The sequence below is a fragment of the Rhincodon typus genome, chromosome 37 (genome assembly GCF_021869965.1).
Source record: "Rhincodon typus isolate 14 chromosome 37, sRhiTyp1.1, whole genome shotgun sequence".
Classification (NCBI taxonomy): domain Eukaryota; kingdom Metazoa; phylum Chordata; class Chondrichthyes; order Orectolobiformes; family Rhincodontidae; genus Rhincodon; species Rhincodon typus.
Window position 1 is genome coordinate 20,279,083 of NC_063368.1, and position 25,563 is coordinate 20,304,645.

Below are 25,563 nucleotides of genomic sequence, written 5' to 3' on the forward strand. Positions count from 1 at the left end.
TCTCCGGCAATGCATTCCACGCCCTGACCACTCTGAGTAAAGAGCCTACCTCTGACGTCTCCCCTATATCTACCTCCAGTCACTTTAGAACTATGCCCTCTCATAATAGCTACCTTCATCCTAGGAAAAAGTCTCTGGCTGTCCACTCTATCTATACCTCTGATCATTTTGTACACTTCTATCAAGTCACCTCTCATCCTTCATCGTTCTAAAGAGAAAAGCCCTAGCTCTCTCAACCTTTCCTCTTAAGACCTTCCCTCCACTCCAGGCAACATCCTGGTAAATCTCCTCTGCACCTCTTCCAACGCTTCCACATCTTTCCTGTAATGAGGCAGCCAGAACTGGACACAATACTCCAGATGTGGCCGAACCAGGGTTTTGTATAGCTGGAGCATAACTTCACAGCTCTTGAACTCAATCCCTCTATTAATGAAAGCTAACACACCATATGCCTTCTTAACAACTCTATCCACCTGGGTGGCAGCTTTCAGGGAACTGTGGACATGAACCCCAAGATCCCTCTGCTCCTCCACACTGCCAAGAATCTTTCCGTTAACCCTGTATTCTGCTTTCAAATTTGTCCTTCCAAGATGAATCACCTCACACTTTTCAGGGTTAAACTCCATCTGCCATTTCTCAGCCCAGCTCTGCATCCTATCAATGTCCCTTTGTAACCTAGAACAGCCACACTATCCACAACGCGACCCACCTTAGTATCGTCCACGAACTTACTAATCCACCCTTCCACTCCTAAAATCCAAATCATTTACAACAAAAAAAAATCAAAAATAGAAGAGGACCCAGAACAGATCCTTGTGGTACACCACTCGTAACTGAGCGCTAGGTTTAATATTTTCCGTCCACTACCACCTTTTGTCTTCTAAGGGTCAGCCAATTCTGAATCCAATCTGCCACATTTCCCCCTATCCCATGCCTCCTTACTTTCCGCATGAGCCTACCATGGGGAACCTTATCCAACGCCTTACTTAAATCCATGTATACCAGATCCACTGCTCTACCTTCATCCACATGTTTGGTCACCTCTTCAAAAGAATTCAATAAAGGTCTGTGAGGCATGTTCTACCCCACACAAATCCATGCTGACTATCATGAATCAAACTGTGCCTATCCAAGTGATCATAAATCCTATCTCTCAGAGCCCATTCCAATAATTTGCCCACCACTGAAGAAAGACTACTGGCCTGTAGATTCCGGGGTTATCCCTATTCCCTTTTTTAAACAAGGGAATGACGTCTGCCACTCTCCAATCTTCTGGCACTATACCCGTGGACAGTGAGGACGAAAAGATCACCGCCAAAGACCCTGCAACCTCTTCCCATAGAATTCTTGGATAAATCCCATCAGGCCCAGGGGACTCATCTATCCTCAAGTTCCTCAAAATTCCCAGTACATCGACCTCCTCTAGCCTACCAGCCTGTTTCACACTGTCCTCCCCTACAACTAGGTCCCTCTCAGTTGTGAATACTGAGAAAAAGTACTCATTAACGACCTCTCCTATCTCTTTCAGCTCCATGCACAAATTCCCTTTCCAATCCTTGATTGGCCAGAGAAAGGGTAGGGCCGTTCTCTTATTCCTCACGTACATGTAAAAAGCCTTGGAGTTTTCCTTGATCCTATCTGCCAAGGTTTTCTCATGCCCCCTTACAGCTCTCCTAAACCCTTTCTTCAGCTCCTTCCTGGCTAACTTGTATCCCTCTAGAGCCTTTTCCGTTCCTTGTTTCCTAAACCTTATATAAGCATCCTTCTTCCTCTTAACCAGTCGTTCGAGCTCTCGAGAACCAAGGCTCCCTCACTTGGCTGCACCTTCCCTGCCTGCTAGGGACAAACATATCAAGCACACACAGAATGCATTCCTTAAACAATCTCCACATTTCTATAGTACTCTTCCCTGACAGCATCTGTTCTCATTTTATGTTACCCAGTTCTTGCCCAACAGAATTGTAATTACCCTTCCCCCACTTATAAATCTTACCCTGCTGTATGTACCTATCCTTTTCCATGACTATTGTAAAAATAACAGTTATGATCGCTACCACCAAAATGCTCTCCTACCAACAGGTCTAACACTTGGCCCGGTTCATTGCCAAGCACCAAATCCAAAGTGGCCTCTCCTCGTGTTGGTCTATCTACATACTGTATACATACCTTCCTGAACGCACTGGACAAAAATCCGCTCCATCTAAACTATCACAACAAAAAAGTTTCCAATCAATATTTGGAAAGTTGAAGTCACCCATGACTACAACCCTGTGACTTCTGCACCTTTCCAGTATCTGCCTCCCAATCTGCTCCTCCACTTCTCTGCAACTATTAGAGTCTGTAAAAAAACCCCCAAAGTGACTGCTCTTTTCTTGTTCCTGACCTCAACCCAAACTGACTCCATAGACACATCATTCTCGAACTGCCTTTCAGTAGCTGCTATGCTAGCCCTGACTAGCAATGCCACTCCCCCGCCTCTTTTACCACCCTCCCTATTTCTTTTAAAGCATCTAAATCCCGGAACTTCCAACAACCATTCCTGTCCCTGAGTTACCCAAGTTTCTGTAATGGCCACAACATTGTAGTTCCAAGTACTGACCCGGGCTCTAAGTTCATCCGCCTTATTTCTGATACTTCTAGCATTGAAGTATACACACTTCAAACCATCCCTGTGTCCACAATTACGCTTTATCGACCGCATTTCTTAACAACCTCACTCCCTGTTGTGTCTGTTGGAAGGCTGAATACCTCATCCTCTGAATTACAAATCCAGTTCCCCACCCCCTGCCAATCTAATTTAAACCATCCCGTATAGCTCGAGCAAACCTCCATCCCAGGATATTTGTGCCCCACTGGTTCAGGTGCAACCTGTCCTTACTGTACAGGTCCCACCTTCCCCAGAATGTGCTCCAATTATCCACATAATGGAAGTCCTCCCTCCTACACCAGCCCTGTAGCCACGTGTTTAGCTGCACTCTCTCCCTATTTCTTACCTCGTTATCACATGGCACTGGTAGTAATCCAGAGATAACTATCTTGTTTGTCCTGGACTTCAACTTCCAACCTAACTCCCTGTACTTGTTTTTCACATTCTCAGTCCTTTTTCTACCTATATCATTAGTACCTATGCGTACCATGACTGCTGGTTGCTCACCCTCCCCCTTAAGGATCTTGAAGGCACGATCCGAGACATCACAGACCCTGGCACCCAGGAGGCAACACACCATCCGTTCGTCTCATTCGCATCCACAGAACCGCCTGTCTGTGCCTCTTACTGTTGAATCCCCCATTCTCCCCCCTTCCCTTCTGTGCCACAGGGCTGGGCTCAGTGCCAGAGACCTGGCCGCGATGGCCTTTCCCTGGTAGGTCGTCCCCCCCCAAACAGTATCCAAAACGGTATACTTATTGAGGGGAACAGCCACAGGGGATCCCTACACTGTCTGCCTATTCCCTTTTCCCTTTCCTGACAGTCACCCAGCTACCTTCTTCCTGTACCTTGGATGTGACAACCTCCCTATAACTCCTCTCTATCACCCCCTCAGCCTCCCGAATAATCTGCACTTCTCGCAGGTGAAGTCAGAGGGGACACCAGCAGTGACCCTTACCTCCCACATCCTGCAAGAGGAACATGCAACTGCCCTAGCTTCCATTCCCTCTACTCTAGATTTCCAGAAGAATAAAAAAAAGCCTTACCTTACCGACCTTCCACACAGTCTTTTTTTTTGGTTAGAGGAGGATGACGGGTGGGAGATGCTACACGTGGTGTTTCGGGTTTAGCCAATGCCCGAATAGATTAGTTCCTCACTACTCCCACTGCTACTGCACAAGGCAGGTTTTTATATGAAAAAGCTCACCTTCCCGACAGCACCCTGGCTCGCGTCCTCACCACACACCCGCCGGTGAAAGCCAGGGTTAGAGACTCAAGAATTTTAATACCCACTAGAGTTTAGAAAAATTCTTTTTGTATTCACTTGTGGGATGTGTGTGTTGCTGGCTGGCCAGCATAAGTGATCTTTTGAAACAAATTCCCAAGGGGCAAAAATAGAAGTTGCTCGAAAAGCTCAGGTCTGGTAGCACGTGTGGAGAGAAATCAGAGTTAATGTTTCAGGTCGAGTGATCTTTCCTCAGAACAATTGTAGTATTACCCTTTGTTGGAATACTACAATTAGGAGGCACAGTTTAAGAAAATGAGATTGTACTTTTCAACAGCAATGAGCGGACCACTTTTTGAAGGTTGGTTGATTGTGCAATTCTCTTCCTCAAAAAATTAATGGAGGCTGCTTTACATAAACTTTTATATAAACGAGGGAATCTAGGGTTACGGAGGGCAGACAAAACTATGGAATTGAATCCATAATCAGATTGCCCATGATCTTTCTGAATGGAAGATCAGGCTGAAAGAGCTGAATGGTCCAATTATTTATAAATCTTATGCAGCAATCAAGGAGATTGATCAGCAGACAAGGCTGATGATATTTAGACAATTTTACCTCCATGTAATGTGCGAGCAGAAAAACAATTTATAACGTGTTGAAAAGTAAAGCTATATAAAAGACTTGAATTTAGATTTGTTTTTACAAGCAGCCACTGAAAACAGAATTCTTAAATATCCAAAGTGTTCATTTCTCAGTTTATCTACTCAGTTCTTATTCCAATAACTACAGTAACCACCATGCTAAACATTACACAGAAAACAGATAGAATTATTGGGATGTAGAGTACAAAATACAACAGACTCACTGTTCAAAGAGCATAGCTTCAATTAATTCTCAAACCCATAAGTAGATACCAAGCTGACAAACATTTTATAGCTTATTCCCTAGATTCATCTTTTTCTAGCTCGACCTGCTACTGACCGTATCCTCTCAGAGTCTGATGGATGAGGCATATGAAGCCAGGCTGATTCCACCATGTGCAGCTGGTATTCTTGGTCCTTAGATAGATGTACTGGGCTCAGAGGGCACACACCCAGCATTGGCTGAAGATGAACTTCTGTTGTTTGTGGAACATTAGAAGTCATTGAGTTGCTCTGTGCTGATGGAGTGTTGAAGAGATCTGGGGAGGGAAAAAAATCCCACTACTTTTAACGCATATCTTAAATAGAACACTGGAACCATTTAAAGTCTAGAGCAACTTTATCTTTTGCCTAGAATGACTAACAATGGATGCAAATGGCCAGAAGCCAGTCTGATCATGAGGTTAGATATACAAATAACTCATAACTGAAAGAACAAACCACGTCTTACCCACAAAGACCGACCAAAATACCACAATCACATCAAGAGAATCAAGTTCATCACCAGTCAATATTTAATTTCATGGCCCAAACATAAATCAAGCATTCTTTAAAAAACATTCCTACACTACTCAAGCTGCTCCCAGCTCCTAACTAGACTGCTTTTGAGGCGGCTGCTTGGAGCTACAAGAAAGCAGCTGAATGTGCCCTAGATCTCAGTCTGCCACCCACTGAAGAGTCAATGCTAAGCTGGGCATCAACCAACTGCACAGAGACCAGGATACCATTGCAGGACAATTTAATGTCTTGCCGACTGCACAATGCAACAGTAAAATGCTAACCTTGGCTGGATTTTCCATACATTGTTCATATGATTGCAAATTTTTGAATACAGTCATTATCTCTTTTTAAATTTGACCTTTATTAAAATGTACTTTTTGGGAAGTTCCAATTAGAAATAGATTAAAGAAACAATAGCAAGTCATCCTTCTAAACCAGACACAATGCTCCTTTGTTATCCAGGTATTTTCTTCACCTTAGTCTAGTTTCTTGCAATCCTATTGCTCAGGTGGTGCTGCCCTAGTTCACATTACAGGGGAGTATTAAAGAGCAAATGTTAATTTTTAAAACAAAAAGAACTGGACATGCAGCATCAGGGTAGCAGGATTAATGGGCTGCATGCTAGGATAATCAAACATTGGTCTGAACATGGCAGAGGTGTTCTTAAATTTCTCAACTTTTTTTCCCTCAGTTAGACATGATGGGTTACATAGAGACCACTCACATGTGCTTTCCTGTGGATTATGGACAGATTGGACTCCATACAGATCTAGTTTAACATACAGCCAGCGACTTTACCTTTCGGAAACTGATATTTTTCACTGTGTCAATGTCTCAACTCAAAAGAGAGGATGATTATTGTGTAAACAAAAATTGCTGGAGAACCTCAGCCAGTCTAGCAGCATCTGTGGTGAGACAAACAGGGTTAACGTTTCAAGTCTGGTTCTGAAGATGAATCACTCACTGGGCTCGAAATGTCAACACTTTGTCTTGCCACAGATGCTGCCAGTAATTCTGAGTTTCTCCAGCAATCTTCATTTTTGCTTCTGGATTTCTACCAGCCACAGTTCTTGTTTTATTTTAGATAATTATTGCGTACAACCTCTGCGGTCAACTAACTCAGCTGGCCCTCCCAGTTGCTGTTAGCTCGCCAACCCTCTGCCCCAGCCAGCTAACTCTCCCTATTCTCAACTACAGGCACGCGGTGTGCTAATTTGACCCAACCGCCCATGGGCACATGACCAGAGCTAATAAGAATGACATTAAACATGCTGCTCCTCTCCCATACCCTTTAGAGAATGGCTAGTAGGCAACTGCTCACCTCTCTCATTCAAATGCAAAGACTGAACCTGTTCTTCCAATCCTGCACTCACAGCTGCTCGTTCTGCCATGCTTTTTAAAGAGCTGAGTGTCTCTGGAGCCTGCTGTATGAGCAGAAATTAAGTACAGGTTAAAATGGACAGAAGGTAAAAACTTAAAACATCAAACATTTTTGAATTGCCCCACAGAATGAATAGTCTGAAGTGGTTTTAAGGTGATTTTCTGCACACAGTATCACCCTGCTAATAACAATTAAGATCAATCTGATCCTTCTGGTACCACTTGAGGAATGGGTTTTGAACAGGGTCACAATCTTTTATGCCAATTACTATCTGAAAGACAGAACTTCCAACAGTGCAGAATCCTCTCAGCACTATGCTGCAGCATCAAGCTAGACTTTGCATTCTAGTCCCATTATGGATCCCTGAAAGGAACAGTGCTACCTAATGGAGCACCCAGAAAGGAGAGCAAAGAATGAAGCAAGCAAGATCAGAATCAGCACTAAGTAGTAAATTGGGCAGTGGATTGAGAGGTGGAAAGAGGGGCCAAGGTTAAAAAAATTGCTTATTCACAAAAAGTACAAATTTCCCCATAAAAACATGAAACAAACCATTTGGAAGAATAAGGTGCTGCAACAAGCTGGTCACTGGGAGAGAGAACCACACTGAATTAGTTGCGAGTTGGGCATGATCTGGAGTTTATCTTTAAAATACAACCCTCGTAGATGCACAGATTATGACCTAACACACCCCAACATTCTAATCAACAGTCCTTACCCTTTCAAACAAAAACCGCTGCCAGGCCTTTTCATGTACAGCCTCCTCAAAAGAGTGAGGCTGAACTTGTAAAACCACCTGGTTTAAAACTCGGCTGTAATAACTCAAATGGTAACTTGATCCAGCTCAAGATGGCCCTCAGTTTGAGGATTACATCAAAAAAAAAATACAATGACCACAGGATGCTAAATCCTCGATCAGAACTTCAGACAGATCAGAGAGAAAAAAAAGCATCTTTGAGAGTCCAGAAACAAAAATGGAAATTTCCTTGAGAGGTTAAGGAAAAAACAAAAAAGAATCCAACATGTCAAGACAGAAATGGCACTCAACATATAGGCCATGAAAAACATTAAAGTAGGGGCTTCTGATGTTGAATTTAAGCGATGCTGCAACATTTAGCAACCATCATGAAGTACTGGACTGCTTCATTGACTAGTTTAGGTAAAACTATGCAGAAACCCAATGCTTATTACAAAATTACTCCTCTGTATGTTAAGCAATTACTGAAGTCATTTAGTTTGCAATATTAACTACGAAAAAATACCTAGAAAGTCAGGTTATGTTCGTTCAATACAACCATACGGACAAGTTTAATTTCTGCAGCTGAGATTACACTTGCCGTCACAATGTTAACTCTATGGCATTCTGGAAATGCTGCTTGAAGAATTTTACAGACAATATGGTAAAATCGACTTTTATATGTTGTAGGCAAGTCCTCATGTACACCAATCAAACTCCTCTTAGTAGGTCTGTCAATGTTGGCAATGCCTAATAATCTTTATTGGATGATTATTTGTACTACGAATCAATCCAAGATACTAGGCATTCAAATTTTCAGAGCCAGTCACCTTCTGAGATACACTGCTCTAATGAAGGGTCATCGGACTTGTAACATTAACTCTGCTTTCTGCCCAGAGATGCTGCCAGGCTGAGTTTCATCAGCCATTTTTATTGTCCAAAGCAGACTTGTTGGCTTATTTCTGGCATTTTTAAAGGGTTAGTGTTGATATGCAATTAACAAATTAGATAATTCGATGCTTCTATATATACTTGCATGGAGTTCTGAATTCATTCTTGGGATGGGAGCATTGTTGATAGCATTTATGAATAGTACTTGTTGCTCATCTCGAATTTGAAGTTTCTACCTACCATTTTCCTTCTTGAACCACTGCAGTCCACGTGACGTTCACGTGAATGTGCCCATTGAAAAAGCTGGGAATTGGTCTCCTCTAGAAGAGGTGGTTAGGAGATTTGACAGCGATCTTTCAAATCTTGCGGGATTGGATAGAGTAGATGGAAGAAAAACAGCTAGTCTTCATTGAGAATCAGACGACATGAATTTAAAAGGGAACTGGCAAAAGAAGCAATGACAATGAGGAAAAAACCTTTCCATGCAGTCACTAGTTTGGACTTGAATGCACCACCCAAGTGTGGTGAAAGCAGATTCACGCGAGAGCTTCCTTCAGAGGGCCTGCACAGTCGTGACAGGTTGTATGGTCTCTTTCCATTTTGGCTGTTTTAGTATACTGCGATGTAGCTAAACCCAGTGGTGTTAGAAAGGGAGTGCCATAATTTTGATGCAGCAACAGTAAAGGCATGAGAACGTAATTCCAACTTCAAAGTTTGAGACTTGGAGGAAACTTGACAAGAAAGTGCTCCAACTTGTCTGCTGCCCTTGCCTTTCTCGGTGGCAGAAGTCACAGGTTTGGGAAAGACCTGTTGAAGGAAGCTTCAACAGATGCTGTAACACATCGGGAATACAGCACACAACGAGTCATTACATGCCAGTGGCGGATGTACTGCTGATCAAGGGGGCCAATTTGTGCTGAGTGGTGGAGTTTCTTGAGTGTAGTTGGAACTGTACTCATCCAGCAGACTATATTCTATTACTTTCCTGGCTTTGTGCCTTTTAGATAGTCATACAGCACAGAAACAGACCTTTCGGTCCAACTAATCCATGCTGACAAGTTTCCCAAACCAAACTAGTCCCACTTGTCTGCTTTTGGCCCATATACCTCTGGCTCTTTCCTTTTCATGAACCTGTCTAAATGTCTTTTAAATGTTGTTACTGTACCTGCATCTACCACCTCCTCCGGCAGTTCACTCCACACACGAACCACCGTATGGCAAAGTTGCCCCTTGGGTCCCTTTTTAATTTTTCTCCTCTCACCTTAAAAATATGGCCCCTATTTAAAAATATGAACTCTCCTACGTTAGGGAAAAGACCTTTGCCATTCACCTTATCTATGTCCCTCATTATTTTGTAATGAAGATCACCCCTCAACCCCTACATTCCTGTCCTCAAACTGTCCAGTCCTAGCAACATCCTTCTTGATCTCTTCTGAACCCTCTCCAAATGGTGTCACAGGTGGAGTTACTCACTGCAAAATTACCTGCCTCTAATCTGTTCAGCCATACACTCTGGCTAGAGATGGTCATTTCCTATCACTGAGTGGCATGAATGTTACTTGACGAGATTCAAGCCAGTGCTGATCAGTGGTAAGGTCCTAATTCATATGATGTGGAGGTGCCAGCATTGGACTAGGGTGGACAAAGTCAGAAGTTACATGTCACCAGGTTATAGTCCAACAGGCTCCTTCACCTGACAAAGGAGCAGCGCTCTGAAAGCTTGTGATTTCAAATAAACCTGTTGGACTATAACCTGGTGTCACGTACTTCTGACTCACTACATGCCGTCATGGAATGCTTCAGTTTCTCAGAGATTGGTGCAAAATATTGAACATCCCCATTTCTAACCTTTTGATGGAGGGAAGGAGGGAAGTGATGAAGATGCCTGGCCTGTAGGCAGTCCTGTAGCAAAATCCTAAAACTAAGATGGTTGGTTGTGGCCGTTGCCCAATTTCCATCGATTTTACTAAGGCTCTTTGATGTCAAGGGCAGTCACTCAGTTTAGCTCTGGAATTCAGCTGTCTGTCCATGCTTGGATAAAGATTATAAGGAGGTCTGAAACCAAGTCATCCTGATGATATCCAAATAAAAGCTGTAGATTCTGTTCATAGAGCATCTGAAAAAATAAAGAAAACTTGCAGCTATGGGCATTGGTTGTAAGGCCAGCATTCATTGCCCATCCCTAACTGACCTTGAGCTGTGCGGCTTGAGGCCATTTCAGAGGGCGGTCAAAAGACAACCAGTGTCGTGGGTCTGAGTCACATAGGCCGGACAACCAAGCACAGCAGATTTCCTCCCCTAAAGGAGGGAGAGAACCAAATGGGTTTTTAAATGACAATTTATGGTAGTTTTACGATCTGTGTCTTTAAATTCCAGAATTATTAATTTTAAATTCTACTAGCTGCCATAGGATTTGAACCCATGTCCCAAAACATTGGTCTGGCCTCTGGATTACTAGTCTAGTGACATGAACTTGCAATAATGGATAGTGATAAAGTCAAAAACGTAAACTGCACAAGTCTCAGACTCAAACCATACACGTGGTCAGTGCAGATTTTTCAGCAGCAACAGCATGCAAGAGAAATTACCTTGTGAAAAAGCACATCAAGTTAGACGTTCTAAATTTGCATTATGTCAAACTGTATTTGAAAAATTTAAGATCGGTCATAATACGTTCAAACATTTATTGATTAAATGGCAAAAATTACTAAATACGAATAAATGATATGAAACACTTGAAATTTGTGGAAATGAATTGAGCGCTAAATTGAGCAAACGTTCTCAATGTTAAAGTACTATGAGGCAGGTTGGTGGGAGACTTACTATTAACACTTATAACGTTATCAACTGTGTTGAACATTTAGAAAGCAAGTCATGCTCGCATGAGACAGGAAGATGAGATATTGCTGATTCTGGTTAGCTTTTTGACATTGAGAATACCCTTTTCAGAGGAATTACAAGCAAATATAATAAAACCTCAGAAAAAATACTAAGCATTGCGTTTGATGCAAGTTAACTGGAAAAAGAACAACCTTTAGGTGTAAAAATAGTCCCTTTAGTAGTGACTACAGACATTTAATTTTTCCTTTGTTTCTTCTCATGTTGGAACCAGATTACACAAGATGCATAACAGGTTACATCATCTGTTGCACATCGGTTTTTAGATGGAAAAGTTAAATCTTCAATTGCATGAACAGTTTAAGACAAAAGTAGTAAACAGAAACTTCACTTCTAGACAAAAGATCTGAAGGGCTTCAGACATTTTCCTCCTTGCAAGATGGCCTCTCTAGCAGGCCACACAACAGCTCTCTGCCCTACTGATGACCACAACTTCATTGGCCTATAGGCAACATACGTGAGCATACATCTTCTGGGCACTTTTTTCTGATTCAAGGCCACCCCAAGGGATCAGAAAGTTGCTGAAAATTTGATATGGAATTAAGCCAAGCATATACAAGACTAACATGGCACCTTATCTCCCATCCTTTTTACACATTTTTGATGCTCTAAACATTACTGAAAGTTCTTGGAAAACCAGCAAAAGGACTTTACACATTCGATCAAATCCAAATAAGAGCTTTCTTTGATGACAGTCTGAGTACTGTGATCTATAGTAACAGAAATAGAGGTTTGAATCTTGCCTGAAAGTATCAATTCAAATCCAAGCAGTCACTAAGACAGGAAGCCTAGACACCTTCATTGATTTAGTCTTCCAGCTCCTTTCCCGTCACCATCCTCAATATTACAGGTGGTCCCTATATATGCGCTCAGCCAATTAAGAGCCAACACCTCTTAGCCATAAGGATTGATATTAACAATGTGACTGACCACACATTAACTGAAAGCACATGTTCAGTCTTTTAAATATCCAAATTCTGAGTAGATCATGTACCACAGTTTCAACACACCCTAGGTTGCAAAAATCCCAATGCAATTCCAAATCTGAATTATGCCATCTTAAAAACAATTAGGAGAGAATAACGTGCAAAATGGAGACAGCTTACTACACTATACTAACTCAGTCCAGCTTTCCTGATGCTTTTTTTTTGGAGTTGCAATACCAGTTGCACTATGAAGACAAGTGTGTGGCATATCAACCAGGTGTAGCACTGCTATTAAATGTATATTCTCTGGGATTCTGAAAAGGTCAGAGTGGATTGAAAAATCACAAGTTTCACTACTCAATGAAAAGAGGAGACTGAAAGCAGGAAACTATAGACAATTAGTCTAACATATGTCAATAGGAAATTGTTAGAATCCATCATTAAGAATATGGTAGCAGGACAAATCAAAATACAAATTAGGCAGAATCATTTTATTGTTAACTTTATGAAAAAGAAACCATGCTTGAGAAATTTTACATTAGAATTCTTTGATGATGTAAAATGCAGGGTGGATAAAAAGGAACGAGTAGATGTAGTGTATTTGGATTTCTAAAAGGCATTCAATATGGTGGCACGTACAGTACACTAAAGAATTCACTAAGAGGTGATATTAGCATGGACAGAAGATTGGCTAACTGGAGACAGCATAAATGGGTTATTTTCAGCTTGGCAAACTAACTGCTGTAGTACTGAGGGTTACTCAAACTATATTAACGATACAGATGAAAGCAGACTGTATTGTAGTTAAGAGATAACAAGGTGTAGAGCTGGATGAACACAGCAGGCCAAGCAGCAAAGCTGACGTTTCAGAAATATTTATGAAGAAGGGTCTAGGCCTGAAACGTCAGCCTTCCTGCTCCCGATGCTGCTTGGCCTGCTGTGTTCATCCAGCTCTACACCTTGTTATCTCAGATCCTCCAGCATCTGCAGTTCCTACTATCTCTGTATTGTAGTTAAACTTGATATAAAGGTAAATAGGAAAGTCAAGTGTGAGGAGGATGTGAAGAGTCAAAAGGATCAGATAAACGAGCCGGCAAGAAATGAAAAACATGAAAAAATTTCATGCTTGTTCACTTGACAGGAAGACTAGAAAGCAGAATATTTAAACGGAGAGACAGGGCAGAATGCTGCAGCAGAGAGACTGGGTACCCTTGACCAGGACTAACAAAAAAAAAGTTAGCATGCCGGTCCAGTAAGTAATTGGGATGGGAAACAGAACATAGGCTTTTATTGCAAGGGTCAATACATTATAAAAAGTAGTAAGTCTTAGTGCAGCTGCATAGGGCACTGGCGAGATTGTACGTGTACAATTCTGGTCTCCTTATTTAAGGAGGGATACACCTGCTTTGGAAGCAGTTCAGGAAAGATTCAATAGGCGGATTCCTAGATTGAAGGAATTGTCTTACAAGGAAAGGTTGAGACCATATTCAGATGAACCACGATCTTATTGATTGTGGAGCAAGCTTAATGGGTTAAATCGCCTACCTTTGCTCCTATTTGTTACCTGGCAAAAAGTAAAAATCAGCACCAGGATTGCCAAATAAAAGGATGTCACAAGGCTGATTAAATTCAATGGAGTTCAAGATCAGCGTTCCAGCTATCTTTTCCTTCTCTGCAGACCTCCAAGGTCCACACACAGCATGGAAACCAAAGCCATGAATGGGGTTGGCTCACAGATTGCTGTATGCAGACACAGTGGCACAGCTTAAATGGAATGCTGCTTGGGATGATGGCTGCCATTTTCACACAGTGATAACCACAATGAGCAGCTGATGAGAATGTCATCCCACAAGGACACCGAGGTATAGCAACAAACACAGGGTTCCCCTGAAGGCAGTCAGGAAAACAGCACACATCTCCTTGGACTATGCAGCCTGTGAAAGAAAAAAAATAGTATTGTGGAATGTCTTCACCTGGCCCATCTCCTCCCATTTTGTACTTACCTTTAAATCCTGGGAGACGAAAGGTAAGGGGCCATTCATCAGGGCTGGTGTTGGTTTAAGATCAGAGAAGTTTGAGGCTTGAGTGTTGACCTGACTGGCTGCAAGCACAGGGATGATGTTCGTTGTGCTGGCCACAGATACGCTGACTGGCTCTTTTCTGCATGACACACAGTTAAAGCTATCATCAATAAATTAGATCAAGAAAACTTTATGGCAGCGCATGAAGATGTTGTATTCATTCTAATCTACATCAACTAATCACCTCATTTAGCCAAGTACATCACAGACAATTGTATGTCTCATTTGCAGAGGCTGCCACAAACTCAGCAAAGGTTTTGTAAGTTTGCTCTCCATATACAAATCCCACCCTAACAACTGATCAGATTGCAAGGCCAGTTTAGAAAGAATCAGTCATCCAGGTGCAAATTGGGTCACATGAAGACCCAGAGGGGCAACTATAACAGCTTTCAGGTTATTATTAAATTTTAGGCACAAGTTGTGATGGATTTGGTTTCACAACTCCGGTGGATTGAACCACACAGGGGTATCTGATCCTCAAGCTCTTTAATATAAAACTATGGCAAAACCTCTTTTCTTTGGTCAGGTTCTGAAAGACCTAGCATTATTCGATCAGGATGTTGTGAGGAAGATGGCGAGAACAGTATTAGAGAAATTAATGAAACAGTCTGCTCACTGTATTACTGCTGTTTACCACAGAACTGATGCAAAGTATTGAAGAACAAGCTTGTACTGCAGTACTCACACATTATTCTGTATTGGTGTTGAGCCAGTTGGCTGGCTGTTTGTACTGGAAGGAAGACTGTAGTTGTTCTGATGTTCCACACTGTTCTCAGCAACCACTGCACTATAACCTGAAATCAAAAGAGATGGAATTCAATCTAAGCATCACCCCAGACAATAGGTGCAGGATCAGTTACATCCTAAATAGTATGTATTCAGGAAATACTACAAAGACCTTATAGGGTCAACATGCTCCAATAACACGTCAGCCCAAATTTCAGAAGAAAACTCTTCTCTGAACCAGTCTGAAAACTCATTACCTCCCCAACTGTGTCAATTAGGGTCAGCTGTGTTGTGGCTTGAGACTATCATAAATGGATTTGATGTGGGACTCATCACAAGAGACTTTTAGCCTATCAGACAAGATTGGATCTAGAGGGGAAAGGTTAATGCAATGGACACTGCTATTCAATTTTACACCATGAAGGCCTACAGAGAAACAATGAAAATGGATACTTATCACATTAAACAACTGCAGTGAGAGCAAGCACATACTTGCAGTTCCGTTTTGCTGCTTGCTGGTGGGAATGGGCACAGCATTGGCAGGTCTTGACTGGAATGAGCTGGTGGTATTGATTGTGGTGGTTCCTGCTGCCACAGCTGCTGCATAGGCAGAAACTGAATTTGTTCCTTGTGTCCTGCAAAGCAGAAGAAACATTAATGATAAACTGTTCACTCAAATTACTGGACAAATCAAAGGAGGGAGCCTCAGCAATCTACTGTTCAAGCAGGCTACTGATTCCCTAATGCCACCTACCTGGTCTATTCTATTTATAGAATGCATTCCCTGGTATCTGACTAAACCAGTGAACTGCTGTCTGCTTTGCTCCAGTGCCACAGGTACTGAATTTTGGCTTCAAATTGCTTTCTTTAAAAAAAATGCTTCCAGGCAGGTCTACTTCTTGAAGTTTGCCTGACTCATCACCTTCTACAGGAAGAACAGATGATCATTCATCTCCTCGTACTTGCGTCATGTTCGATGAGATCATGGCTTGCCTCTATCTTTGCTCCATCTAAGATTGGGGAGGCAATAGCCTGGTGGCATTAATCCAGCAATCCATGCTCTGGAAACCCAGGTTCAAATCCCGCTACTCTGAAGTAATAAAAGTAATAAAAATAAAATCTGGAATTAAGAGTCTAATGATGGCCATGAAATCATTGTTTGTCAAAAAACCAGCTGGCTCACTAATGTTCTTTTGCTGACTTAACTGGTCTGGCCTACATGACTCCAGACCCACAGCAATGCAGCAGACTCTTAACTGTCCTCTGGGCAATTAGGGATGGGCAATAAATGCTGCCTAGCCAGCCACAGCCACATCCTATGAGAGAATAAAAAAAACCTTATCTGCAACCCTTAATATTCCAAAATTATTAAAAATCTCAAATCTGAGTTTTCAATTAAACCCCTTTCCCAACCACACCCAATCTTAACAAGAGAACTTTCCAGATTTCAACTATCTTTTGAGACACATGCTTTGATACTTCCCTGAACCACCTAGTCCTAATTTTAAGGTTACACTTCTTTACCTTGACTGCAAGAACAAGGTTTTGTCACTGTTTGCTGACAGCTCAACACTCCAACTCTGGGGCAAACAAGTCTCTTTTCTTAAATACAAGAAATGTAAATAATTTCATGTTTTAAACAATGATGAAGCAGCCTCAAACTTCAAATTTCAGCATCAGACCTGAAATTGTATCTCAAGTTTCAGAAAACTTACAATTACACTGCAATATTGTTAAATCCTAAATATTTACCTCCTTTTGGTCAGGAGGCATTCTCACTATTTTCTTCCTGATTGGAATCAAACTATAATTTTCAATGAAAAATTACTGCAATTAAAACTTCTCATACAAAAGGGAGGCCACAGGTTTGGGCCTGGAAGAAAGGACGTCAGAATAAGGTCATACAGGAACAAACCTGGATCATTTTGGAGCAGAGTTGGAACAATCTTAAAGAAAATCAATGTAAATGGGCCTTACGTCCAAATAATTAAGCTGGAACACACAACACCAAACAGCTATTCTATACTCATCTCTTCGAGCAACAGGGACATCTAGTCATCTCAGAGGACAAACAGCACACTACACAAAACCTTCCTGTCTCTGGTCTCTGCACAATTAATTCACTGGAGGGAGGTGGGCTAGGAAGGTTTCTGCAAACACTGGTCTGTACAAATCCAACAGAAAGTAAGTTGATTGACCATCCTCAGTGAAAACTTATTCCACCTCAGACATCTTTTTAAAATCACTGAAGCTGCTATTTAATGCTGAATAACTGCACATTCTATGCTGTAGACCCAGTTATATCTAAACTCCTGGCCAGGACCATACAGGGGACTAATTTCCACAAGGAGCCGAGTCAAATGCTTAAACACATTTCAGAAATTACAACAGGGCTCACTTGCACCTGCTAGAAATAAAAATTTATATGCAGAGACCCAATCTCTGCCAACAGCCTTGTGCCTTTTTTTGAATACCCAGTTTAGGAAGTCTACAGTTTTCCACTGCTCTGTCTACAGCAACATTGCCTTTCAGACTTGACTTGCCAACTAATCAGTACCCTTTCACACATCATCTATATTGCTGTTGCTTGAAATTTGCATTTCTGTTTATCAGGATTGGTGTTGCAAGGTGAACAGTTTCACCAAAACTCACTTCACTTAAGATGATCACAGTGAGAGGGAAAGACTGCAATAATTTGTCTGGACCAGATTCAGAACCCAAGTACCAGAGAATAAAGAGATATCAGTGATTGCGAGCCACACTTCAGGATTCACTTTGCAACTGAAGCTGACAACCCAGTGCATACTAAGGAAATCCTGTACAGTCAGATATATCATCCTTCAGGCTTCATCTCCAAAAGAGCTCCACACTTAGCAAAATGCTTTGAAATCCAATTAACTATATATAGACAAATGCAGCAGTTCCTTTACACATAAATAGCAGAGAGGTGAGGGTGCTTATTCAATTTTGATCACATTGTTTGAAGAAAAGTTAAACAGAATACCATAAAAACACTCCAAATAAATGTACAAGATCTTTTAACAACTCACTGATCAGATTAGATGTGATCTCAGTTTAAATCTCCACAATAAAGAATACAGAAAGAACAGGGCTCCTTCACTACTGTGCTGGAATGTCAACCTACGATTTTGGACAGAAACTAGAGGTTCGAATTTAACCTTCTGACTCTAATGCAAAAAATGCTATCGAATGACTGAAGCTGGGCTCAAACTTCCAAGTACACCTTTCACTTCTTTAATACAATGAATGGGCAAATTCTCCAGTGGACGTTGGGAGTATGATATTTATGTGCTGTCCTCTTTTACTTACTATGGCCATAGTAAACAAGGAGACATTTTATAGCACTGAAGGTGTTAAAAATAGTGTCAATTTCTAAAGAACAATACTAGGACAAGACAAAGTGTCCGCACTTACAAAGAATAGGTCTTGCTAGATTGCAGCAGCTTGTTTCCCCCATTGCTGGATCCATTCGAGGGCAGGGTCGGCGTTTTTGTGCTGTTCAACCCCTGCGCACTCTGGGAAATAGAAATGGATGGAGGGAGATTGTTACCATGGTGAGTCTTGCTGCCAAGAACCTTTGCAGGAGACTGAGGATGGAAAGAAAGCAGAGAAATGTAAATTCAAGGCAAGTGGTGATTAAAAGACAAGAAATCTTAACGCGACCACAGACCTTTCCCCCAAGATAATCCTTTCTCACTTTTCCCTGGCACTGCACTTGCTTAAAAAGCTATTCATCTTTTATCTTCCAGTTCTCACATTACATCACCAAAATAAAACATTAATTCTTTCTCCCTTCATAGATGCTGCCTGACAGATTGCGTGCTTCCAGCAGGTGTTCTTATTTTGGACTCCCAGCATCCACAAAATTTTTAAGGCAGACTTAATTCCATAATTAGAAACTGGGAAATAGTGAAGTTCATGTGCTGTTGTCTATGCAATAATACAAAAGAGATATAGCAAGGCTCAACAATCATTGCAGTCCCTCAGAGTAGGGGGAATTTCAGTCCGCATCCAGTAGAGCACAACAGGAGGAGCATTCAGATATAAAATGCTAAGAAAGCAAATTCTGAGCATTAACCTGCTACTCGAAGGATACAAAATGGAAAGTGAAATAAAAATAGAAAGTGCTGGAGAAACTCAGGTCTGGAAGCATCTGTGGAGAGAGAAGCAAGATATAAACATTTCAAGTCCAACATGACACTTTGGAGATGAAATGAGGCAGATTACATTTGAAACAGTAACTATTTGTCTATCCACAGGTGGAGCCAGACCTGTTAGTTTCTCCCTGTTTTCTTTCAAGTGTTCAATATTCTAGTACTTCACTTTTATTAGAAAATGCAAAGTGAATGCTTTTTCAGGACAAAGGAACAACAGAAAAAAAAAAAAACAATGCTCTTGGATTTGTGGCCTATATCTCCCAGTAGCATTTAAGGTACTGCTACAGGCAAAGATTTTTTCCCCCCACCTGAACTTTGAAGACAATAAATAGTGGCTGGAGAAGGTCCCACCTAAGGTCTCAACTGTCATACCAGCTCATTGCCCTCAACTCCCTGATATTTCAAAGATCTACCTACTCACTAATCTCCACAACTCTCTGGGGTAGAGAATTCCAGACATTCGCTACTCTCAAGAAACCCCTTTGCATCTCACTTTTAACCAAGATTCCCCCTTGTTGATTAACTATGCCCCTTAGATCGAGACTTCGCCACGAGCAGAAACAGCTCAACATTTACCTTGGAGATTGACTCCACCATCTGCAGTCTGAGACAAAATATATGGAACTGGGAGGAATACAGCAGGCCAGACAGCAGAGAAGCAGGAAAGTTGACTTTTTGGGTCTGAAGAAGGGTCCCTACCCAAAATGTCAACTTTCCTGCTCCTCTGATGCTGCCTGGCCTGCTGTGTTCCTCCATCTCCATACTGTATTGTCTCAACATTTACCTTGTCAAGAACCCTGGAATTTTGCACATTTCAATTATGATCACACTTCTTTCTTGAAAACTACAATGAATAAAGGCCTAACTTGTTTTAACTGTTCTTCACGAGAACAATATATCCCTGGGAATCTCTTCTGAACTACCTCCAATGCTAGTGCATCCTTTCTTAAATGTGGGGATCAAATCTGCACAGTACTTCAGATGCAGCCTCACCCACACCCTGTAAAGTTGTAACAAGACTTTCCCAGTTTTAAGCTCCAACCCCATCATACTGTAATACACAGTGCAGACTACAATTGATGTATGGGGAGGAGATGACCTAGTGGTACTATTGCTGGATTGCTAATCTAGAGACCCAGGTAATGTTCTAGAGATCTGGGTTTAAATCCTGCCATAGCAGATGGTCATATTTGATTCTTTTTAAAAATTGTAATTACGAGTTTGAAACAAATATCAGAGAAACCCATCTAGTTCGCTAATATCCTTTAGGGAAGGAAACTGCTATCCTTCCTGGTCTAGAGTGTGTATGACAGTAGTGTGGTTGATTCTTAACCGCCCTCTAGCTAGGCCAGCACTTTTTGCACATCCCATTGATGTCCTCATTCCATGAATGAATTAATTTGTATTCAATCTATAACAATTTTTTTTGCCCCTGCAGAGTCGCAGTTAATACGCATGCTATACAAGATGGAACAATGGAGCTGCGTTTGATGACATGCATTCTTTATAACAAAGATGTGCAATTTACTTCCTTGAAAAGCAAACTGACCAAGCTCATTTCGCTGTCTGACCTACTCCGCTTCCGTTCATCTTCATGATTTTCCTGTGAAGATGAAGCATTTCAAAATTAGCACTGAAAGCACTGGTAAAAATTTCAATACCGCAATGATTCCATGGATTAACATACTCCCTTCATACAGAACAAAGCTACACAGAGCAGGAAACTCTCAAGTTCCACCTATATTGCATCCGGAGTAAGATATCTCTGAACTGGTAGGTAGGGGCATAATGGGGTTCAAAAAAAAAATCACTGGACCAATTGAACTGGGCCAAATTTCCAAGACATTCCAATGTTGGCCAAAGGCCATGAGTAGAGAAAAGCAGACTTACCAGTGACAGACCCAATCAAATGGCGAAACAACCAATGTTCAACACAGGGTACCCTATTTAGGTGATGTCCTTGCAGCACACTGCTGCCTGTAGGACAGCCCAGCAAACGTCATCTAGGAGGTGTGCTAGAGAAAATCTTGCTCCAAGTGTAGTGGCTCAATTCTAAATTAAAATGAAGTAATTGGAGCATACACCATTATATTGAAAATCAATGTCTAACCAGCACCTTACACAGAACAATTAAGTGAGGCTGATTACTTCATTGGTACTATAGCATCACTCACTATCAGCTAAAATGAAACAGTAAGTTTATCCTACACCAACTATGGTCCACTGAATTAGGGGAGGGAGTCTGATGTTACGTGCAGCGCATTGATCAACATAAAATACTGGTCAGCCTTCACAGCCACTTCCTACATGGGCACTATTCTTTTTCCCAAACTGGGTGAGGCAGATGTCAGCGTGAGAGATCTGGTCTTCTGTTTCAATGTCCACATTTATCGGAAAACATAATTACTCACCACAGACTGATTGGCTGGACTGAGCGGGACAGGAGAACTTGAGGTTGTAGAGGTGGGAGTGCTGTTACACTGGTTAAAAAGTTCATCTTCCACATTGCTGTTACTATTGCTTGCTGGTGATGTTGCCATTATTGAGGTTTGTGCTGGAAAAATGGAATGAAATCCATTACAATCAGAATATAATTGTTCAGGCTCTTATATATCCACAGAGCACAGTAATCTTACCGAGACATAGTAGAAAGGAGTAAGTCCCTCTTTACTCAGCAGTGTTAACAAGCCTACTGGCCTAACTCTCCACACACCCTTTAGTTATCACCTGAAGCTCCCTCTAAATCCTACACCAATTTAGTATTCTAAGCCAAACTAGTTAATTTAATTGTATCCCTGATTGGCAAGTTGGACTCAGCTGTAGTGATTAAAAATGGCTGGCTTGTCAGTGACACACCAGCCAACTAGTCTGCACTTAAACTTTTTCCCAAGACAAACTAGCCAATTCAGAATCTTGTTACATCATACATTGTGGTCAGGCTTTGGTAGTTTAGAAGCTTCTTCTAAAATCACAACTTTTGTTTATCGTTCTTTTTCAGATATAACTCTCGTGCTTATCACTTTGCCTCTAATTCCTGAGAATTATCCCAAACAGCTGCCAACCATTTGCTAATCACAGAATGACTGATTCCTATTAGTATGCTGTCCAGTCAACCACTCCATTCAAATTACCTTACTCAGTAATGAATATATCATTTGTATCACGCCTGTTCCTTTAGTCTGAATGGAATTTACCAAATTTTCCAACAGAACATCTTGTACTCTCTTTATGTCTACTTGCTAGATCTATGAATTCTTTGGATTTCTATTACTTTGCTCTTTGCTCCACCTGCACTGTCGTCATTCATGGGAACGACGAAAGTCACAGACTATCACATCAACATTACTTTTATTAAAATAGTGATCTATTTGAATTCACCTTGCAACGCAATGAGCTGCCAGCCTATAGCTGTGACCAACTTTAGACACTATAATCAGTACGTTTACAGCTTCTACAATTAAATATGAGCCTTCGAACTCACCGATTACCCTTCGTTATGCATTCTAAACCGTTTGTTACCAGCTCCACCAACAAGGAGTATTTCTTGATTGTTTTACATGGCACAAAGAGTATAAGACATACCAAATCTTTTGAACAAAAAAAAAGGGAGGAATCTCCAACTCAGACAAGCCCAAACTGAACAGATAGAAACTCCTCAAGCTGTAGGTCTTCTTCTAAATAGAGGCACAGGGTACACACACCTCTGCTTTAGCCAGTAAAAGTTGCCTCCCATTGGTTAGCTTAGAGTAGCTCTGCCATTGGTTTCAGGAGAACCACTTGACATGCAGCAAAATGAGAATACTCTTACCTATCTCCTCAAGATCAAGATCATCGTATAAAAATTCATTTTCTTTAAAGTCCGGGTCCTGAGAGGAATCAACATAGTATTCAACATCATCTTTGATCTTCTTAATCTGGTCCACTTCTATTGTGCTGTTGTCTAACATGCGCAGCAGAGTTTCCAGCATTTTAATGTGATACCTGTGCCTCTCGATGTGTTGCTTCAATTCTTCTAACCTGTCTTGTTTCTGCAGAAAGATTTCCATAGGTTAAATAAAGGGCTAAGCAATCAGTTCAGATGTAGAAAATCAGACTTGAAAAAGACTACATTATTATTTCCAAGATTAGTGGATGTTTACACACTTTATCTGAGTAATAAGATAGACTAGCAAAATATAAATAGTCCATGGATTATGATTCATATCACAACAACGTGTTTCTTTCACTTTTCTCATCTTCTCAGCCAATTGCTTTTAGAGTGCTGTTACTGTAGTTTTATAGGCAGAAGTAGCGGATAAATTATACAAAGTCAGGTCCTATACACAGCAGCGCGGTGAATAGTCGGTTAATCTGTTTTGGAGTTATTAGTTGAAGGATGGATTCTGGTCAGGTCACTGGAACAAATATCTGTTCTTCTTCAAAAATTACTGTAGAACGTTGGATATCTATCTGAATAAGGAAGTGCTGACTCAGTTCAATGTCTCGTCCAGGATAATGCCCAGTTGACGCTCCAGCGTTCCATGGTACTGCAGTTTAGTGCTAGCCTATATTATGTGCTTGGCTTGAAGGTTAGGGTGCCTCTATCTGTGCCAAGCTGACACAACCTAAAATCCATGACATATTTCTGCTTCACAGGGAGTTTCCGACATGAATCCCTGGGCGAGGTCGTACACATCTCTGCAAACAATCCTCTGTTGCTTGGCTGCCATGCAGAAAAGCCACGATGCACCTTTTAAACTGGATATGACATATCAAATAGTATGTACAGCAATCACAATGCTGACCTAAAAGCTGTTTGAAAACACGTTTATTAAAAGTACTGAGGTAAACAAGTCTTGTAAAGAAAATCTTAAGGTTCTTTTAACAAAAATTAGGCAATTTCTTTTACTAAAACCATCAATGATTGCATTTATATAGCACTTTTAGCATAGAAAAACCATTTGTCAATGCTCCAGAGGCACAATCAGACAAAAATGGACACTGTCGGTGTTCAAGAAGAGACAAAATTTCCAAAATGACAGGGAAAGACAAGGGGACTAGCTGGGTTGATTTTTACAGACAGCTAGTATGGACACAACAGGCTGAAAGTCCCTCTTAGTTTTGATTTTATGAAATAGATAAGGAAATGTTAGGAGGAATTGATGAAAGGTTCATTAAAGAAGACAGCCTTAAAGGGAGTGACAGATGGGAGGCAAGGTAGTTTATAAGGAGAGATGTCGAGAAGACAAAACCTAGGAGAATGAAAGGTTCATAAGACCTTGAGGTGGGCCCAGGAGAGGCAAAGTTGTTGGGTTGGAAATGAATTCAGAGATAGGCAGGGTCAAGTATGGAAGGCTTTAGACGCAAGGTTAAGAATTTTAAAAACAAGGCATTGAAGGACTGGAAGCAGTGAAGGTATTCAATCTTTGTAAGAAATAGAATGAAGTCAGGAGCTCAACTGCAGGTTGAATATGGTGCCAAGATTGCAAACAACTGATTCAGTCGATCAGAATGATCGGAAAGGTTGTAGAAGTGAGGTGACAGAATTGTGGCAGGGACTGAAGATGATGACTTCAGTCTCTCCAATGTTTAACAGGAAAAAACTGAGACACGTTAACAATGCATTCTTGTGACAACTGTGACTTGCTAAATAAACTGGAAATCCCCATAATTAACAACATGGCCACAGTTAACAAGTGAAGAAAACTACAGTTAACAAGGTAAAAAAAATTGCAGTCACAAAATGAATATGCAGAAAGCCTGATGTTACGTTCAACATGATCACAGGTGGTATCTTTGCACAAGGTATTGCAGGAGCATGCAATACATCACAGGGTCTCTCAGTAATGGTGGGCTGAGTACTCAAGTATTTACTTAATTCCTACCTCTTTTTCACCTTTCTTTTTCCTTGTCACTGCAGACAAAGTTTCCATTTCACTTTCAAAGAGGTCAACCTGGGAACAAAAACATGATTATCTTCATATATTTGAATGGCATTGCATGGGGCTCAAAAACAAATTAACTGTGGTTAAAAGAAATTCAAAATAAAATTAGCTGAACTGACTCACCTGCATATTTAATGTGTCTATCGTATTCTGAAATGAAAGACAGATCTTGAAAAAATAGGTTTGCACAATTAATTAGAATCCCTCTCCAAATATCAATATTTTACATAATTTACTTACAGGACTGCTCATCAAAAGGCCTTGTTAGACAGCAAGGCAAGCAGGCCATACACTAATCTGCCATTTAGCTGTCAGTCAGTAGGGAGATAATTGCAACTCAGATGGGTCTCGTAGCGCAGTGGTCTCCACCTCGGAAACAGGAGGCCCAGGTTCAAATCCCACCTGCTCTTGTGGTGTGTCATAACATCTCTGATCAAGTTAATTAGAAAATATCTGCCTATTTCTAGACCAGCAGATCCAAGTTAATGTCCCACCTTCCCTGGGGTGTGTCATTGCATGTCCAAACCAG

General features: G+C 41.2%; 1 protein-coding gene across 6 annotated transcripts in view; it reads right to left on the bottom strand.

Annotated features, from left to right (window-relative positions):
- LOC109937880 (CCR4-NOT transcription complex subunit 3) overlaps positions 1-25,563 on the bottom strand; it is a 46,735-nt gene that overhangs the window by 9,917 nt on the left and 11,255 nt on the right. For 2 of the 6 annotated variants that reach the window (XM_048617518.1, XM_048617516.1), the window contains exons 6-16: positions 25,158-25,184; positions 24,975-25,043; positions 22,919-23,138; positions 21,522-21,664; positions 20,660-20,713; positions 18,368-18,540; positions 15,425-15,567; positions 14,892-15,000; positions 14,129-14,285; positions 6,618-6,720; positions 4,857-5,055 (exon numbers count right to left, since the gene is read on the bottom strand). In XM_048617518.1, the coding sequence (XP_048473475.1) occupies positions 4,857-5,055; positions 6,618-6,720; positions 14,129-14,285; positions 14,892-15,000; positions 15,425-15,567; positions 18,368-18,540; positions 20,660-20,713; positions 21,522-21,664; positions 22,919-23,138; positions 24,975-25,043; positions 25,158-25,184 (1,397 nt within the window). Of the gene's footprint in view, positions 1-4,856; positions 5,056-6,617; positions 6,721-14,128; positions 14,286-14,891; positions 15,001-15,424; positions 15,568-18,367; positions 18,541-20,659; positions 20,714-21,521; positions 21,665-22,918; positions 23,139-24,974; positions 25,044-25,157; positions 25,203-25,563 lie in introns of all 6 variants that reach the window. The other 4 variants (XM_048617517.1, XM_048617515.1, XM_048617520.1 and 1 more) reach the window with 3 other exon arrangements.